This window comes from Triticum aestivum, chromosome 4A (genome assembly GCF_018294505.1).
Source record: "Triticum aestivum cultivar Chinese Spring chromosome 4A, IWGSC CS RefSeq v2.1, whole genome shotgun sequence".
Taxonomy (NCBI): domain Eukaryota; kingdom Viridiplantae; phylum Streptophyta; class Magnoliopsida; order Poales; family Poaceae; genus Triticum; species Triticum aestivum.
The window spans coordinates 617345773-617364697 of record NC_057803.1 but is presented as its reverse complement, the minus strand read 5'-3'; the positions used below and the strand labels follow the sequence as shown (position 1 = coordinate 617364697).

Below are 18925 nucleotides of genomic sequence, written 5' to 3'. Positions count from 1 at the left end.
GAAGTGAAATTACTAAATGTGGAAGTGAAATTTGACTTTGATGTCGCGTGTGAAATAAGTGAAATGGATGTTTTGAAATAATTGAAATGGATTTTATGAAATAATTTTGGTGAATGTTTTGAAATGATTGTTTGAACTACTTCAGATTTGCTTTTTGAAAAAAATTAAATCTATTTTTTAAATGTCTCAAATGGATGAAGTGAAACAAGTCGATTGAAACGTTAAAATTTGAACATGTTTGAAATGTATCCAATATTTGTCTTGTTTTAAAGGTTTTGGTGCCAGGAGTTCAAATATATAAAAAAATAATGGTTTAAAAGATGTAGTTGATTTAATTTAGCAAAGGTGGAATAAAATGTTGAATTTATTGTGTGAGAGAAGAGAGAGGGTGGGCTGTCATAATCCTGCCATTGAAGGACAGTGGTAAGCCAGCAGTTGAAATACAACAGTTCATAAACATGAAAAACTTTCTTATACAATATATGAGGTAGCATACGGCGCAAGATGCTAAAATTTTCATTTTGAAGCACGTCAGGGCAACGCCGCATACGTCGTTGACCTCCATACTAATTGCGGCGGTAAGGCGTGGGCACGAGCACCAGCGACGTCTTGCGGTGGAAGGTTAGCTTGCCGGCCTCCTCCATGCTCATGTCCTCCGCCGCCGTCCCCTCCGGCAGCATCCAGTCGAAGCTGCATAGCATGTTGGCCAGCGTGAACTCCACAGTCGCCACCGCCATAGCCAGCCCGGGGCAGATCCGCCGGCCCGCGCCGAACGGCAGCAGTTCGAAGTGCGCGCCGCGCAAGTCCACCTTGCCGTGCCTCCCGTCCGTCTCGAATCTCTCCGGCTTGAACTCGTCGGCGTCTTGCCCCCAGCTTGTCGGGTCCCTTCCGATGGCCCACACGTTCACCAGCACGCGCGTCCTCGCCGGCACGTCGTAGCCGCTGATCTCCACGCGACGCATCGTCTCCCGCGGCAGCAGCAGAGGCGCCGGTGGGTGCAGCCGGATGGTCTCTTTGACGACCATCTTCAGGTAGGTTAGTTTGGGCAGATCGTCCGGCTGGACGGGCAGCCCCGGCGGCGAGACATCGCGGGCGGTCACCGCGGCCCTGATCTCACCTTGTGCCTTCTTCAGCGCCGACGGGTTCCGAACCAGCTCCGACATCGCCCACAGGATCGTGATAGAGCTGCCCTCGACGCCGCCGAGGAACGCGTCCAGGAGCATCGCCTTCGTGTGGTCCCTCGTGAAGCCGTGCTCCTCCCAAGCTCTGACGAAGGCGTCTACGAGGTCGCCGTCACCGCTCTCTGGCTTGGGGCGCGCGGGGTCAAGATGCTGCTCCAGCACCACCTCGAAGAAGGCGTCCAGGTCTCTAAAGATTCTCTCTCGCCGCGCGATGATGCCGGTGAGCCGGTCGACGAGGCGGCCGGCGGCGTTGGGGAAGAAGTCTTCGGCCGAAAAGCTGGCCGACATGTCCATGGCCTCCTCGAGCACGTGCTGGAACTGCTCGTACTTGCGAGCGAACGCCTCCGAGGCGTAGATGCGCCCGTACGCCACGGTGCCGATGATGCCGTCGGCGACGCGGAACACGTGCTCGTCCATCGCCAACGGAGCCGCCGTCGCTGCCGCCGTGCCCAGGACGGCCATGAGCCTGTCAACCTGATCCCGCCGCGCGGCCCATACGGCGCGAACGCCCCGCGGGCCGAAGAGCTCGGCGGCGAAGAGCCTGCGCATGTCCTGCCAGTAGGCGCCGTAGGGCGAGGAGGCGATGCTTTTGTCACCGTAGGAGAGCCGCGCAGGGCCCGGAGACACGAACCGGCTGCAGCAGTCGGCGTCGTGCGTCTTCATCACGTCGCGCGCTGCAGCGGCAGACGAGACCACCAGCGTCGGCACCGTGCCGAAGCGAAGCAGCATGACGGGGCCGTGCCGCCGGGCCAGGTCGCGCAGGCTGCGGTGCGGTAGCCGGCCGAGCTGGTGCAGGTTGCCGAGCACCGGCACCCGGGCAGGGCCGGGCGGCAGCCTCAGCCGTCCCCCCTCGGCGTCGCCCCTCGTTATCAGCAGCAGGTAGGAGACGGCGGGGAGGAGGAGGGTGGCTAGAAGGACGAGGAGCTGCCATTGCTGGGGCAGCTGTGCGATCAGCTGCCACTGCGTGTGGAGCAGTGAGATCCCCATTGTTTCGGCCGGAGGTGAGCTAGCTCTAGCTGCCTAGCTCGCCGACGAGATGAGGCGCTGCTGCTCGTGGACGGTATGGGGGTTATAAGTGGAGCGGCAATGGCACTGTGCGTGAAAGTTGATGGACCTGGCAGGTGACACCGTTGCCAAGCATGTGGCATGCATGCCTCATTTTGGTGATTAGAGTGAGAGGATACGCAGACAAATCATTTTGGTGATATTACTTTTCTTAGTGGATTTTGATCACCATGCTCTTCTTTTTTGGGATCGTGTTGCTCATTTGACGCAGACAAATCATTTTGGTGATATTGCTTTTCTTAGTGGATTTTGATCACCTTGCTCTTCTTTTTTTCCGGATCATCTTGCTCATTTGTACAGTGATCTAAACGCTCCTACATTTCTTTACAAAGGGTATACATACATACTACTATAACACTAAGCTCCCTAGTTTTTTTAAGGTCTCACAATCAATCGAGATCTTCAATTTAAATTTGGCTCATCCAATTTTGATCAGATCAACAAGTTTACAAGGAGCTCTCGCATTCAATTATTTAATACACTATGCTCCTTAATTTTGAAGCTCATCCATTTAATTGGGATCTACAATTTTTATGCCTTGATTTTGACTCAGTCAATCCTTCGTTATGGCAATGAAATCTATAACTTCATAAAGCTCCCTAATTTTAAAGCCCCCTCATTCAACTGAGGTCTTCAATTTAGATTGGATGCATGATTGATTGGGTCCTTGACCTGGGCTTCATGCTGAGATCTCTCGATGAATCGGTCCCTTGGTAAGTCCGGGTGATGTGGGCCTTCGTTGACAAAAGAAAAGTGTCGTGTATGGCACATTTAGCACCAACATAATACATGCGGCCATCAACATAGGTAACCTTCTCATGTATTTGTATTCAATAAATGACGCCCTCCAATCACATGGTCAAAAAAGATCGACCCAAACACCACAATAAAAAAAGAGAAATGATGCACTCACGAACAATTTGCTATGGATTGGTCATATCAAGCACTTTCCCACTAATCACTTCCCAGATTTTTACCGCTGCGCCAATCTTCTTCTAATCTCCAACCATAAATTGACACATCCATTTGTAACCATGATTTCGTGAAGTCTGTCTATAGGTGTAGCATTTCAAATAAAAAAAAACACTCCATTGTTTCCCCCACACGCCAAACCAACTAGCAAATAAATCATTTTCATAACTTAAAGAAATGACCATGTAAAAATAAAACATGTACAACCCCAAGAACATAAACGGCACAGCAAAGCGCGCACCACCCTTTTAGTAAAACTGAATCTATATGCACCAGGCTAGTTCTCGTCAGTGACACATAAAACTGAATCTTCTATCCAGGCCTGAAGAATCGGTGGTGAGAGAGATGCTGGATCTTGTGTACGTCTCGATGCCGGCTCCCATACGGCCATCGCTGGGTCAGTGCTGGAGACTCCACGGATTAGTGTCTCTCTTGACGATGGCTTTCCAACAACAATTCAGAGGCGGAGCTAGGATTTCTCAAAGCCTAAGGCTAAAACTAAGTGACTAAAAATAACGTCAAATACTAAGCATACTAATGTGTGTTAGAAGTATGCCAAAAATTCACATTAAAGATGAAATATGAATTCATTATTACCATGAGAGAAAAATTAATAAAACAAATAGTTTTAAAAAATTGCAAACATTGGTACCAAATTAATGAAGAGTTGCTTAATTTGAGGTCATCGTTTCTTCACTAGCAATATTAGAAGGACCTGGAGTTGCAAACACAAAATCATGTATTTAAAAATCAAGACAATGGACATAGACCAAGTCAATTGTTCATATGAATTTTGCCAAAAAAAGGGGGAAACTTAATATACCACTATCACGACGTGCAGACGGTAATAGCCCTTTGCGTTTCCTCATTTAGTTTATGGAGACCGGGGTCAGGATTAATGTCATCTGGATTAAGATCTACACATGTTTTACATTACTAGCTCCAGCTCCCGCTCATTCTGGTATTGTTGGATGTAGGCTGGCCGGAAGTTGCTTCAAAAAAAATTCAGGGTGTGTCTAGGGCACATCTAGATGTGCTATAGCTATTGCACATCTAAGTGAGTGATTCAAGCATAAAGAAAAAAGAAAAAAGAGGAAGAAATTATTCACACGAATCTCAATGTAAGATCAATGACATATGACTTACATGTGCAATACTTATGACACATCTAGATGCGCTTTAGCAAAATTGAAAAATTTAATCGTGCGTGCGTGCGTCTGTCCATGTGTCTCTTCTTTACCTTGGATTTCTATCATTTTTTCTGTTAACAAATAACTGAAATAAAATTGACTAAAGTAATAGTACAATTTAACATCTAGATTTAGAACGCTAGATCAAATCACTCATAGCAAAAATAGATGATACACCAAACTTGAAATACCTCCATAGCCGGTTGTGGAGACGAAGCAGAACAAGTAGCCGCCGGAATTGGAGATGGGGCTTGCTGCGACGGGGCGAGGAGGCCAAGCACAGGTCCAGATCATTCAGTCTGCTGAGCCGTCGAGGGGCTGGGGCGGTGGATGAAACGAGGCACCGAGTCAACGAGGGATCTTTTGATCGACATGCGCATGGTGAATGGAATTTTTCTGGTCGATCAATCAATCGATGCCTTTATAAACGCGAGTTTTTCCTGCTGAGCTAGTTAGTTGGGCTGCCGCTGAGGCCTTGAGCTCGGTATTCAAGTATGGGGCTGGGCCTCTATAAATGTGAAAATCTGAAAATTTTCTACTGGATATAATGGCACTAATTGGGCCACGCATGGGGTTATAGCCCCAGTTGCCCTAGGCCCAATTTCGCCTTCCAGAGAGGCCGCATGCCTTCTCACCTCTCTCCAATGCTAGGTCTGACGGGCCGGAGCAAATCTGTATCATCTTGTTATGGTTGACATTGATTTTTCATCTTTTTTTGGAAACCAAAGGGTTCCTGCATTTCATTAAGAAGAAAGATGGCCTAGTTTATAATGAAAACCAGAGCCAAAACCTGACATTCTTGGTTAATCAGGAAAACCGAGTGAAAACCTAAATAAAAGAAAAAACTGAGAAAAAAATACACTAGAGTTTGGGGATAGGGACAAGACAAATGCAACATGCATCAAGGGACATCATCTGCCCTTAGGACGCTAATTCCATTTATTGTGGAATTAAACCCTAGAGCTCACCATTACAAAGGAACTCCAATTTCCTTTGATCCATTGACCCTGCCCAAATTCCAGACACTTTCCCATAACTACGAACCCCATATCCACGACAATATTGCAATGTCATATGCAATACTTTCCATCCACATATAATTCCATTTCCTTCCCCATTTGGAGCTTCATGAAGGAGCTACCATTTATCTTGCTCCACTAATTCCCAAAAAAATTGTGGAGCTTCTCCTAGAAATATCTTCATCATTTCCATCCACATATCCACATCCATAAACAAACTTTTGACGAGAGCCTCCATCCCTAGGTTTTGCCCTATTGGGTAGCTTGTGAAGCAAGTACCCTATAGACTGATCCATTGGGGCAGAAATTTTACAGAGAGCCACACCTAGTCATATGATGCCTAGCCAACAATTATCAGCCTCACACTATCCCCACAGCTCACACCACGCTAGCCCAAACTTTATGTCCAAGAAATAGCCTTGTGAAGGAAGTAATTGAGCCCTTTATTCTCTTAAGCTGAAATTTGTCAGGATGCTTAATGTTTCAATTATGGTTGCACATAAAAATTTAGCTCAATCAATCACTCCATTTGACCAAAGCAAATTCCCAAAGTTCATGGCCTGAAAATAAGTTTGTGAAGGAGGTGTTTGTCACGGCAAAACGCGGAAGAATTTTTTAAGTTCATGGCCCGATCCATGGGAGACAAATAATCAGGGGAAACACGTACAGAATAGCAGCCGGATAGCAGCAAGCCAACACAGACATCCACAGTCGTCAATGAGAGCCATGACCATGTCCAACCGGATAGCAGCAAGCCAACACACACATCCACAGTCGTCAATGCCGATAGACGCTATTATATATATTGTTGCTTATTATCTTAACAGATTGCTTCAATTCGAAGATATAGATAGATACCAGGCCCTCCCCAAAAGAAAAGATAGACAAATACTACGTAGAGAGATGGAAAAGTTTATCTGGAGGCCATTAACAATAGTCCTACGCCAAGGAAGGGGTTAACCCTGTCCCACGTCCGATGGTTTCCTTCTAGTATCCATCCATTGCTCCTTTTTTTTAGGGAAAGCATAGCTTTATAAATTAACAACGGCATATCGCCCGACACGCAAGCAGCCACTTTGGGCGGTACAGAAATGTCCCACTCCACACACGTGTTTGGTAGACAATTACAACCGATTTGGGCTAGCTCATGCGCAACCGAATTCAGAGTACGACTACACGAGTTGACACTCTAGCTGGAGAACCACATCTTCAGTTGAAACTTCATGTCCTCGATGATCACTGCATATGGCGAGGCGTCAACTCTCCTGATGTCCATCGCATTAGCCAGCAGCTCGCAGTCCGTCTCAAACGCCACTCTGGTGGCCCCCATCTCAGCTGTTGTAGTCACTGCCGCTGCGAGAGCATTGACTTCTGCTCCAAATGCATCATGTACTTGCTCTTGCCGCCCTGCTCTGGCGATGACGACCTGCCCTGTGCTGTCTCGAGCCACAACCCCCCAGCCACTGTGAGAATTCCCTGGGGCACCGTCTAGATTAAATTTAGTAATACCATCTGCAGGTGGCTGCCATTTCTCGGGGGGGGGGGGCGTTTAGGCTTGGCCGACGACGAGAACACCTGCTCATACTCGAGTGCATCACAGCGCGCACGCCTTGCAACCTCCACCACAGGCACAGGGAGCTCCCCTTCTCTGACTTTGTTTCTGTTATTCCACCAATGCCACCAAAAGGATATGATTAGCACCCGTTTCTTCTCATCCAGACCCCATAAAGAGTCGAGCATCGCATGCACACCCCCAATCCTCTCGAGCCGAATACGCTCCAGTTCCAACCCCAGGTGCCTCCATACCTCTTTCACAGCCTTGCATTTGATAAACAGGTGGCCACCATCTATTACTCCTAGTAGGAGTAGTATATAGGTATATATCCCTCCTCCCTATGTCAAAAGGATTAACTCTCTCCCTCGAAACCAGGCGCTCTATTACACCCTTCCTCTCGTTCCATCCGCATGCCATCCATCCATCGCCCTCTCGCGCGTTGTCACGCGGATCGGCCTCTCATCCAATGCTTCCCCATGTTTCTCGCCTGCCATCCTCTCTATAAATCTCGATCTAATCGCTCCTCCCCGCGTTCTCCCTTCCTCACCATCTACTCCTCACCATGCCTCATCTACAACCCATGCATACATGCCATGGAGACCCAAAGTTGTGCCACGCCCTTCCGTTCTGACGATGCGCAGTCCACAACAACTCCAATCGTTCGTGTCATGTCATGGCCACCAGGGCTTGTGGGGTTTGATCTCCCCTCTCGCGGTAAGACTAAGAGCGCACCCTTTCTGTGGATCTAACCTTTCTTTGAAGAAAGTAATCTTGGGATATATGGCACAACTCAGACTGATGAGTTCTCTTTTTTGTGATGTAGTACATCGTTCTACTTAATTAGGGGACATGCAGGCAAGCAGAGATGGAGTCGTCGGGTAACAACTACTCCCTCTGTTCCTAAATATTTGTCTTTCTAGAGATTTCAACAAGTGACTACATACGGAGCAAAATGAGTGAATCTACACTCTAAAATATGTCTATATACATCCGTATGTTGTAGTCCATTTGAAATCTCTAAAAAGACAAATATTTAGGAACGGAAGGAGTAGCTAGCAGGATATGGATGCAGGTATGTTCCTATTGAGGGAATCACTATTTTCTCAGGATGGTAACAAATCTCCACCATATTTTCTCTCTTTGAAATTTCGATAGAGCGTATCCACTGTTAATTGATTAATACTACTAAAGTGTGGAGGCAAACGTATTAACGAGTGGTGAATGAATATCTCAAGTAGGTATTCACCATATTCACATTTATTTGGTTTCAGCTAACCTGACCTCTCTCTACCTAATTCTTGAGTCTAGCTTGAATTTTTCTTTATGCAAAGCTAGAACATTATAGCAGGCCAATCCTGAGTTAGCTTATGGGGGCCAACTTTTTTATGCACTTCTTTCCAGTCAATTAGTCTATAGCTGGTAATAGCTGAATCTGAAAACATGGTGGCAGATCTGTTAGATAGTGTTCATATTAACGTACTCTTTACCCTTTTGTCATATCACTGGACACTGTTTATAACAAGCTATCTATCTACATAAGAAAATCTGGCTGCATATATGTATAATAAGAAAGTCCAGCATGTTAATCTTTTGGCAATACTAAGAGATGGTAGACATTTCTGGTGTTTTGAGGTAGGCGATTGATTTGGCCTTGCTGAAGTCTCGTATATACTCCTGTCAGGATAGTGATGAACTTTGATGGTGTGTAGGGAGTACCGGAGTAGGGACTTCCATTTGGTAATTTATAAGATAATACTATGTAAGGTAAATGATCAAAAATACTTTCCATATACTGCAGTAGGTCCTACCCTTTCTAAGGAAGATAATGTTTTTATAAAGACTACTGGTAGTTGATTCATATAAAAATCAATAGTATTGAGGCATGCTTTATGTGGTTCCCTTACCTTATTATGTAACTGAAGCCGACTTGTTGCACATTAATTCTGTAAAAGTTAATTTGTCGACACCTCATGTTAATGTACTGGCCTAATCCACGTGAAAGCTTTTCGCTAAGCTCATCCACTATAGGTTCTCACAATCTCAGTCCTGGTCTAACTTGCTAAATGTGTAGTAAGAAAAGTGGGATACTACATCGTATCTAAAAACAAGTTTCAAGCTCGATACTGCTATCACCATTTTAGTACTGCAAATACTACGACAAGAAATTCCGAGTTTTGGCTGCCTAACAGGTTTTGTAGTGGTTCAGACAGTCATCTTTTATGTTGATTTAGCCACGACATCCGATTTATGATGCACTAGAATGGGAGTTGGGGTAGCCGCATTGTGTTGCAATTCTTTCTGAAATATAATCTATCCTGGAAACCAAAGCATCCTCCAGTCATCACTCATCAGTCCCAAAAAGAAGCTCATCTCACCATTGTTACCACCACAAAAGGCAAAAAGAAGTCCGAGCCATATGACATACAATATACACTGTTAATTTCCCACTAACAAGTTTTTACTACCAATTTAGAAGAATGCCAGCTTTGTTGCCTGCAACTCATTAGATTGATACTAATTTACAAGGCAAGAAGGAAGTTGCAAACCAAAACTGTTGGGTTCATTTAGTTCTCAAACCTCTTCTTGAGAAATAGTACTTAAGGAGCGATATAAATCGGTGAATATTGTCAGCTTGATTCCTTTCATTTATCAAGTGGAATAAATGCTTGGTTTAGAAAAGAGAAGAGTGGTCCGAACAAATGCTTGCTTAACAAATGACCTCACCTGACTCTGATGTAGGGCAGGAAAAACCAACACAAAAGAGAAGAGTAGTCTGAAACCAGCAAACCAAATTGTCTATCGCAAAATGTCTGAATTGCCCGTTCAATATACCTATTTTTCAAACCAAATGTACAAGCATATCTCAAAGTGCATGTAGCAGACATCAGACCTAAAAATCAAACCCATTCAACTTTGTTGCGGCAGTTTAAAATGATCAGCAGTGGCATTAAAATCTGAGCCTACAACAACTTTTGGATAGTACGTACGTGTCTACTTGTAAAAATTGAACACCCAACTTGAACATTGTCTCAGATTCAAACAAACACAAGAGTCTCACTGGTCTGAACCTTGCAAATCAAATTGTCTACCATACTTTAACCACTATACAATATCTCGAAAACTATTATCGCGGTAAGCAGGCTCTCAAAGTCACCTAAAGCACCAGCACATTTCCTCTATGAGTGAGCTGCACGGACAACACTGCCTTAGCTAAGTTCATGCTGCGTGCACACCACAATTCCTTTTGAAATAGTCTACAAATAATTCCATTAGAAAGAGCACAAAATGGAAGAGATGGTTGTGGAACGATTCTTGGCGCCATTGTGCATGTTGCGATTCTTCCCAATGCGTTATGCTGCTGAAATTTCTGATGAAATCTCCCACAACTTGTCAAAATTTTGGCCTTGTTTGTAAGGAAGCGGGAACTTTAGGGGCTTGGATACAAAATGTCAGGATGTTGGCTGCAAGATTTCTTATTTTGCGTGGACAGAAAAGGAAAATTTTCTTATGGGTCCACCCAGTTCGGGCCTATAGCGACTCATGTGATTACTTGGTCCCACCCAATGAACGACAGTAATTTTCTTATTAACATGGAAATTTGTTGGGAGTCTCTCATTAGTTTGAGAGTAATTATAAGTCAACCTTAATTAGGTTCAGAACGCGTTCTAAGTAAATTATAAGTCAACCTTAATTAGTTTGAGAGTAATAGACGATGAACACTTTTAAGACCATTGTTTAAATAGCGGACTATGACAAATAGCTGCGGTCCTTCAAATCAGCTATAGCAAGACTATAGCGAGGCTAATAGCCGGCTGTTTCAAATTTTTTTTGGATAATTGTGATTTATTTGGATAGATAGTGAACATTTTCAAACACACATTGAAGATTTTTCATAAAATGACCTGGACATTTTTCAAAAACTTACAAAACATTTGTTAAGTGTTAGCTTTTTTCAAAAAAATAGCAAACATTTGTTTAATGGTTATAACAATTTCATTTAAAATTGCATGAAGGTTTACATTGTACAAACATATTTCAAAAATGTCATGGGCATTTTTTCTGAATGGTAAATAACATTATTTCTAAATTATGCAAAATATATTTACAAGTTTTTTAAAATAGTCATGATTATTTTTAAAACATGTGAACTTTTAAAAAAAATTGTTTTAATTGTAGGAAAAATATTCAAAACTACAGGAGCTTTTTTACATTGTATAAACATTTTCTTAAAATGTCCCACATGTATTTTTGAGACATATGAACATGTTTTTCAATCTCTCAATTTTTTTTGAGACATGTGAGCATGGAAAAGCCTGTGGAAGGTTCAGGTGCCCGCGAAGGTGCGGATGTTTCTGTGAAGACTGTCAAAGCACTCTATACCTACTAATGACGTCAGGCCAAACCGACACATGACAAACTTCAATCTTTGTCGTATTGGTGGCTCTCCGGATTGATGGTGGCATTCTTTGTTGGAGTGCACAATGTCAAGGTGCACCTAGACGCTAGTGGATGACGAATTGGCTCAAAAACTGGCAAATCACTGAGTCAAATGCGAAACAATAATGGCTATTTATCTCATGGAATCCATACCACATGCTCTTTTTGTTAAGCTATCAGTTATCCTCTGGGCAATATGGGCAGCACGGAGAAAGGCAATCCATGAGGGGCTGTTTCAAAGCCCCCATATCACCCATGGTTTCATTAACAGATATACCGAGGAGCTTGAGATGATCAAGGGACAACCTACGGTTCAGGCACAGGGGCAGGGTGCTCAAACTAATGTGAATACCCAGCCATCCAAAGCCCCACCAATGGGACACATGAAGATTCATGTCGACGCTGCATGTCGTCAAGACCGGGGCCGTTCCGCTGCGCTGTGTGCAGGGACTCAAATGGAATTTTTCTGGGCAGTTCTGCCCTAGTGATTGAAGGTGTGGATAACCCAGCTATCTTAGAGACGATTGCTTGCAAAGAGGCTCTTGCATTGGCACAAGACCTCAACCTTCACAACTTGGTGATTGCATCGGATGCGAAGGAGGTGGTGGCAGCTATCAACTCCAGAAGTCAAGGAGATAATGGGGCGATTATCAGTGAGATAAATAGTATAGCTAGCTCTTTAAATTGTGCTTTTAATTTTGAAGGTCGTGTCGTTAATGTTGAGGCACATAGGATAGCCAAGTTTGCACTCTCGCTGGGACTGGGACGTCACGTTTGTGTTTATTTTTCAAATAATATTTGCGCCTGGTAAAAAGATGTTCTCATAATTTTAAAAGATGTTCATCACCAATGGGCCGTCCGAGGCACACGCTATTTGAGGCAACACGCATCGTATAGGGGGAGCAACTAGTTAACGAGCGCTTCTTCGGGAGCCTCGCAACGATCAGCGCCACTTGGCGCGCTCTCAGTCATTTGCCACGTGTCGTGCTCTGGACGCTCCCTTCGGATTTTGTTTTTATTTTTATTTTTCCGCACGCGTTTTCGGCTTTTTAAACGGTTTTTGTTTCCGGTTTTTTGATGTTTTGGTTTTTCCCCTATCTTCCTTAGCTTTTCGATAAAAAAAATTCAGAAAATTTTTTTACGCGAAAAAAAGCACATTTTTTCCTTTCGCGAAAGTCATGGTTTTTTTCCGCGAGAGGCATGGTTGTGCTTTAGCAAGAGTCAAGGCCGTGCCTTTCGAAAACGAAAAAAACACGTTTTCTAATTTTTTTTCACAAGAGGCACGATTGTGCTTTCGCGAGAGTCACGGCCGTGCCTCTCGGAAAGGGAAAAACAAAACGCGTTTTCTGTTCTTTTTTCTTTCACGAGAGTCACGGTTTTGCTTCCGCGAGAGGCACGGTTGTGCTTTCGCGAGAGTCACGGCCGTGCCTCTCAGAAAGGGAAAAAATACGTGTTTTCTGTTTTTTTTTCTTTCGCAAGAGTTACGGTTTTGCTTCCGCGAGAGGCACGGTTGTGCTTTCGCGAGAGTCACGGCCGTGCCTCTCGGAAACGAAAAAAAATGCTTTCTTTATTTTTTTTCCTTCCACGATAGTCACAATTTTGCTTCCACGAGAGGCACGGGCGTGATTTCGCGAGAGGCACGGGCGTGCCTCTTTCGGAAAGGAAAAAAAACCGTGCTCCCGATTTTGGTTTTTTTGTCCAATTTTTTTTTGGAAAAAAAGTTCGTCAAAACCTATCAACATGGGATCTAGTTTTGAAGACCTCGATGCGAGGAATCCAATAGTGAAAACGGTTCAAGAGTTGGATGCACGGTTTAAAAGATAAAACATTTTGAAATAAACGGATCTATGAAAAAAGGAAAAACTCACAGGTTGCGACAAGTTGCGGCTGCATGTGCGCCACTTGTCACGACCTCGGAAAATGGAGTGTACTTTGCAACGAGTACTTCTTAATTAGTGATTTCGTCGTATAGAAGGTCGCATGAACCAGCTTTTATACGTATTTCTAGTATACGTATTTCTACACAACAAATATAAAGTAGTTTTTTATCCTAAAAAAATTATAAAGTAGTTTCAATGCATACATGACCGAGATGAAATTCACAAAGTGTAGAAGGGGCATATGCCACCAGCCAATTGGATGATGAGAACATGGAGTGCTTGCATAAGTCATCCCAATACCACCGCTTATGTATCAGTGGCTAATCTTGCTCTTCGCTCTAACCACCAAAATGATCCATGCGTCCCTATGCAGGAGTCCAGGAACAACTGATGAAACTCACAAACGTAGTAAGATGGAGTGCATAAAGTCATCGACCTGGATTTATTAGAACATCGTCGATGCCATATTAATTATTAAAGACCATTGTTTAAATATCAGACTATGACAAATAGTTGCGGTCCTTCAAACCAGCTTTAGCAAGACTATAGCGAGGCTCATAGCCGGCTATTTCAAAACATTTTTGGATAATCGTTTTTTAGAAAAGGAGGAGGACCTCGGCCTCTGCATCTGGACGATGCATGCAGTCACTTTATTAATTATTCACACAAGACCTTACAAAGTCATACAACGGTCGCTACTCCTACCCAGTTGATAAAGGAATGCTGATAGTCTGGGCCTAATACCAAACAGACCTCGCAGCCAAACCAAACATCTAAGACATGAGGTCCCAACCATGACACCTGCCGGATATGGGGCATCCACCAGTCTGACGCACTCCTCAACCAGGACGCCTGCCGGGTATGAGGCCGCCGCAGCCACCTGCCACCAATCCATCTTCAGAGCTGTACTGTTGCATCTACCTTGCCCGGTCTAGTTGCGGTTGACCCCATCACGACGCCAGACAGCGTCATCCTCCTGCCTGAGACCATCATCGCATATCGGACGCCTAATCTTCAGAGCGCCATGCCATCGAGATCTTTCACCATCAATGTGCATGATGAAGCACCGCTCCACCAAAGACGTCGTCCACTGGTCTCTCGAGCCCGCGTACTCCTCCAAGAAAGACGCCCCCAAGGGGGAAACGACACAAACGCGCCGCCGTCTTCTGATCTATCGATCTGGGCTTTCCCCCGAAGGTAGCAGATCGTAGTCTAGAATTTCTCCACGGCAATGCCTTCAAGAAGGAAACAACACCGTAGAGCGCCGCCACCGCCGGCTTTGGCATCTAGTCAAGAGCAGGTTTTCGGATAATTGTACATGAATCCTATAGCCTATCAATTAGTGGCACCTTACTCAAACCACTATAGTTGGGCTATAGCCGGTTATTTAATACTTTGTTAAAGACGCTTCCAAAATTCTAGTAAGACAATACTTAGGTGCCGCAAAATTAAGAACGAGGATGTTAATATAGTTATATTTCCTTTCGTACACTCAGGTTGATTAAGTGAAGTGAGTCCGCGAGCTGACATTTGTAGGTAGGCTCGGTTAGTTGGCGCCAGAGAAGAAACAAAATAGACAAAAGATCATTATCCCACTACTGATGGAGGAAATGCATTGATGGCAAGCTATTCTACCCAGCTACTCAGCATTCAGCTATGCAAAAATGGCAATTGAGTTCATCAGCAAGCAATCGAAACCGAAGTAATAAAATAAGTTATATTACTCAGGAAATCTCATTAGCACTACCGGACTCGCGGTCTATGCCTACAGCCAAGGGCCGTCGGCATAGGCCCCCAAGCCGTCGGCATAGGTCTATGCCTACGGCTGCCGTCGGCATAGACCCGTCGGCGTAGATACCGTCAGCGTAGTCTTGTCAGACCGTCGGCATAGTAAAGCCGTCGGCATAGGGGCCTATGCCGACGGCCTGGCGTCAGCCGTCGGCATAGTATAGTCGTCGGCAGTCTTTTTCGTCTGACGGCAACGGACGGCGCCGTCAAAAACGGGGACGAATCACGCAAGGCCACGTGGCAGGGCTATGCCTACGGCATAGATTGAATCTATGCCGACGGCTTTGCCGTAGGCATAGCCCTGCCACGTGTCGTCTTCTGGTTACTCCTGGCAGCAGAGGTATGCCTACAACTTCCCAACCCTTTAGGTACTCTTTCTGGCATGGGTAAGGCAGATAATATACTTGTGTGGCCTGGGTAGCGGCGATAAAGAGATCAGCTCCGGCATAGACGGTTGATGGTTTAACTTCAACTAAACCAATAGAAGGCGTATGTCTCAGGCCCTTTTTGGGGTCGAACCATCGGCATTTGAACACAGTGAGACTTAGGTGTTCGCGGCCAAGTTTGAATGTAAGCTCGTATATTTTTCCTACCCTTCCGTAGCAATCTATTTTATTATCTCCTTCAGTGAAGACTCCGGTATTTATGGTTTTGGGATCAGGCCGACTGTTCTGGTGCTCCTCTGTATGGAAGCGATACCCATTCACATCATATTTTTCGCATGTCATGACGACAGGGTCAAAACCCATGGAAACCCATCTCAATTCTTCATCCATTGATTCGGTCGGATCATTTCCCTACAAGTTCAATTGAAATTATAGGGTGCATGAGTTTAATTGAAATTATAGGGTGCATGAGTTTAATTGAAAGTGTGAAAAATTACTTTCTCCATGAACCACGCAACGAAATTTTTCCTTCCATCAGCACCCTTTCGGAGAAGAGCAAGTGCCTCCGCTTCAGTAGGAGGCAGCATTCCTGTCCATTCTTCCTCAACGAATCGACTACAATAAGAAAAGCGGTATAAGAACTAGGCAAAGTGAACATAACGAATTGACTAAAAGAATGGTGCAAAGGTATTACCTCATCCACTCATCCTCAACTTCCTTGATGTTGTGCAAGATATAGAACATGACATCCTCCCACTCATCTCGTGGCATGACATAAGATGTCGAGCATCCAGCCCTGCCACCTTGCCCGGTGAATAGAGGCAACTTGGGTTTATACTTGGGTTCTTCTGTATTGTATCGAGACACCTTATTATGCAACGTGGGAACATGGTCCGGATAGTAGGCTGTCCTGAGGTCTGCCACCTCCTCTAGGATAACTGCCTCAGCTATGGAAGCTTCAATCTTAGCTTTGTTTCCACATTTCCGTCTTAGATGCTTGTTCTGTCTCTCAGGGCTGTACTGCCAACGATACTGCACAGGGCCCCCCAACAATACCGCGGATCACTGACGTGGCAGATATGCCGACGGCAGCCGTCGGCATAGCCTCTGCATGGTGCGGCCTGGATCAATGACGTGGCCTGCGGACCTATGCCGACGGCCCCCCGTCTAGGCCGTCGGCATAGCTCTGACGCCGTTTGCCAGGGGGTGGCCGGGCCCCACGTGTATGCCGACGGCCTTCGTAAGCCGACGGGAGCTGTCGTCGTGTATGTAGCTAGGCCGACGGCCGTTCTATGCCGACGGGTGCCGTCGGCTTATCTCTGCGTAACCCGACGGCCTTTGTACGCCGACGGCCAGAACCAGGCTGTCGGCATATCTCCGGAGAAGCCGACGGGGGCCGTCGGCATTGTTCTGGCCGTCGGGGTATGGCCCTGTTCCGGTAGTGTAGTTTGACATAGCTGCTCAATGATGACCGGAGTAGAACCAAGCCAGACGGCCATTCCGTTTCAGTTCTAGAGAAATTCGCCACATAGTGACTAAAAAGGTTTTGGCTACATCGTATATGAGTAATACAAGATACTCGACTACCTTCCAGGTGAGTTATAATTTCCTGCAAGGGGTAAGCATAGCCGGAATAATTTATGTCGACGCCACAAGTGAGAGTTAGTGCCTCGAGATAGTCGGCTTCGACAAGAATCGTGAGCATGCTCCATTCGAGGGTGTCGCGACACTTGAACAGTTGGCAATAGAGTGAGAAGATGAGCTTGTCGTCGTAAAGATTGTGAAGCACCGACAGTGATGTCTGCCTCATGATAAGAGTTGTCAACATTTAACTTGACCGTACATGTCACGGCCTGGGTAGTGGAGGAAGGGGGCTCGCCAAGGTTTCAGATGATGCAAGTGTTGAGATGTAGGAGAGCACACCCTTGCCCTTGATGTCGTAAGGGAAGGGTGATGATCCAAGCTCATAAGCGACTCGAAGTAATTGTAGAGAGTGTCGCGAAGCTTTTGAGGATTGCAATGGACAATCTGATTGTGAACGTGCTAGATGCGCCAATAAGCAACATCACCTGGTATGTGTCTAGTAAGTCACATGCGATATTCAAGAATCACTGAGTCCCAATTTCTCAAGCCATCGCCAGCCAAAGTGCTTCCGCTAATGGACTCCTACAAAAAGCGTAGTGTACCTGGTGAAAAGTGTAGTTCAGAAGGCAGCCAAGAAAAGTAAGTTTTTTGAAAGCAATATGTATATTAAGAGAAACACAATTTGTGTAAGGTTTTAAAAAGAGAGATTTTTATAAAGATAGTAATTCGAAGTAAAGAGAGACTACTCAACATATGCACAAGGGGCATATGCCACCGGCTGATTGGTGTGAGAAGATGGAGTGCATGCATAAGTCATTGAATACCACCGCTACTTAATCTTAGAGGGTGCTTGGATCCAAAGGACTTATTTTAGTCTGACTAAAAATAGTATCTTTAAGAGGCTAAAGTTTCAAGCACCCCTGACTAAAGAAGCGCTAAAACTAGTCTTGAGACTAAAATGTTTTAGTCAGGGGTACCCCTACTAAAATGTGAATTAGTCATCTCTCTCCTCATTTAACTCCTCTCCTTTAACACAGACGAGTTCTGGATTGGAGGGTTTGGAGGATAATAAATGCTCATTAACTTGATTTTAGTCTTTTTAGTATTTGGATCCAAGTATGGGTGAGGCTAGCAAGTTTTAGTCCCACTACTTTTAGTCATGAAACTAAAACGTATTCAAGCACCCTCTTAGTGGCTAATCTTGCTCTCGCTCTATAACCACCGAAATGATCCATGGGCCACTTACTGACCAGGGCGAACATAGAAGATGGAGTACCTAAGTCATTGACCTGAATGTACTAGAACGTCATCGATGCGCTATTAATTAAAGATATTTTCAAAAATTCTAGTAAGATAATATGTCGGTGCCGCAAAATTAAGAACGGCAATGTTAATATAGTTGTAGGTCCTCTCGAACTGAATGCCGGCCAACGTTTGTAGGTAGGTTCGATTAGTTGGCGCCAAATTTGAATGTTGGGTTCTTGCCTGCCAGCTAAGTAATTCCTAAAACCAGGGGAAATGAAATATATGGTGTGCAATACGTATGTATCTCCCATCATTAACTGCATGATTTTCAACCAATCGACAAAAGAAGAAGAAGAATGAAAATTAAACCAAAGATCATATAATCAAGTTATGGAGGAAATGCATGGATGGGTAGCTGTTCTAGCCAGCTACTGATCATTTAGTTGTCCAAAAATGGCAATGGTGCTCATCAGCAACAGCAAGCAATCGAAACTGAAGAAACCCATGCCACATGCTCTCTCGCAGCTGTACTCCATGCATGCATGCATCAACCATTCAACCTCCACGTACAGTGCCATTGCCACTCCGCTTTATAAACCCCATACATACGGATCCACGGGGCA

General features: G+C 45.0%; 1 protein-coding gene across 1 annotated transcript; it reads right to left on the bottom strand.

The window, feature by feature from the left end:
* Positions 1 to 424: 424 nt before the first annotated feature.
* On the bottom strand, positions 425 to 2198 carry LOC123082653 (4-hydroxyphenylacetaldehyde oxime monooxygenase-like). Its single transcript, XM_044504948.1, has one exon. It carries the CDS (start codon positions 2166 to 2168, stop codon positions 567 to 569), a length of 1602 nt encoding a protein of 533 aa, XP_044360883.1. The 5' UTR covers positions 2169 to 2198; the 3' UTR covers positions 425 to 566.
* Between the last annotated feature and the right edge of the window lie 16727 nt (positions 2199 to 18925).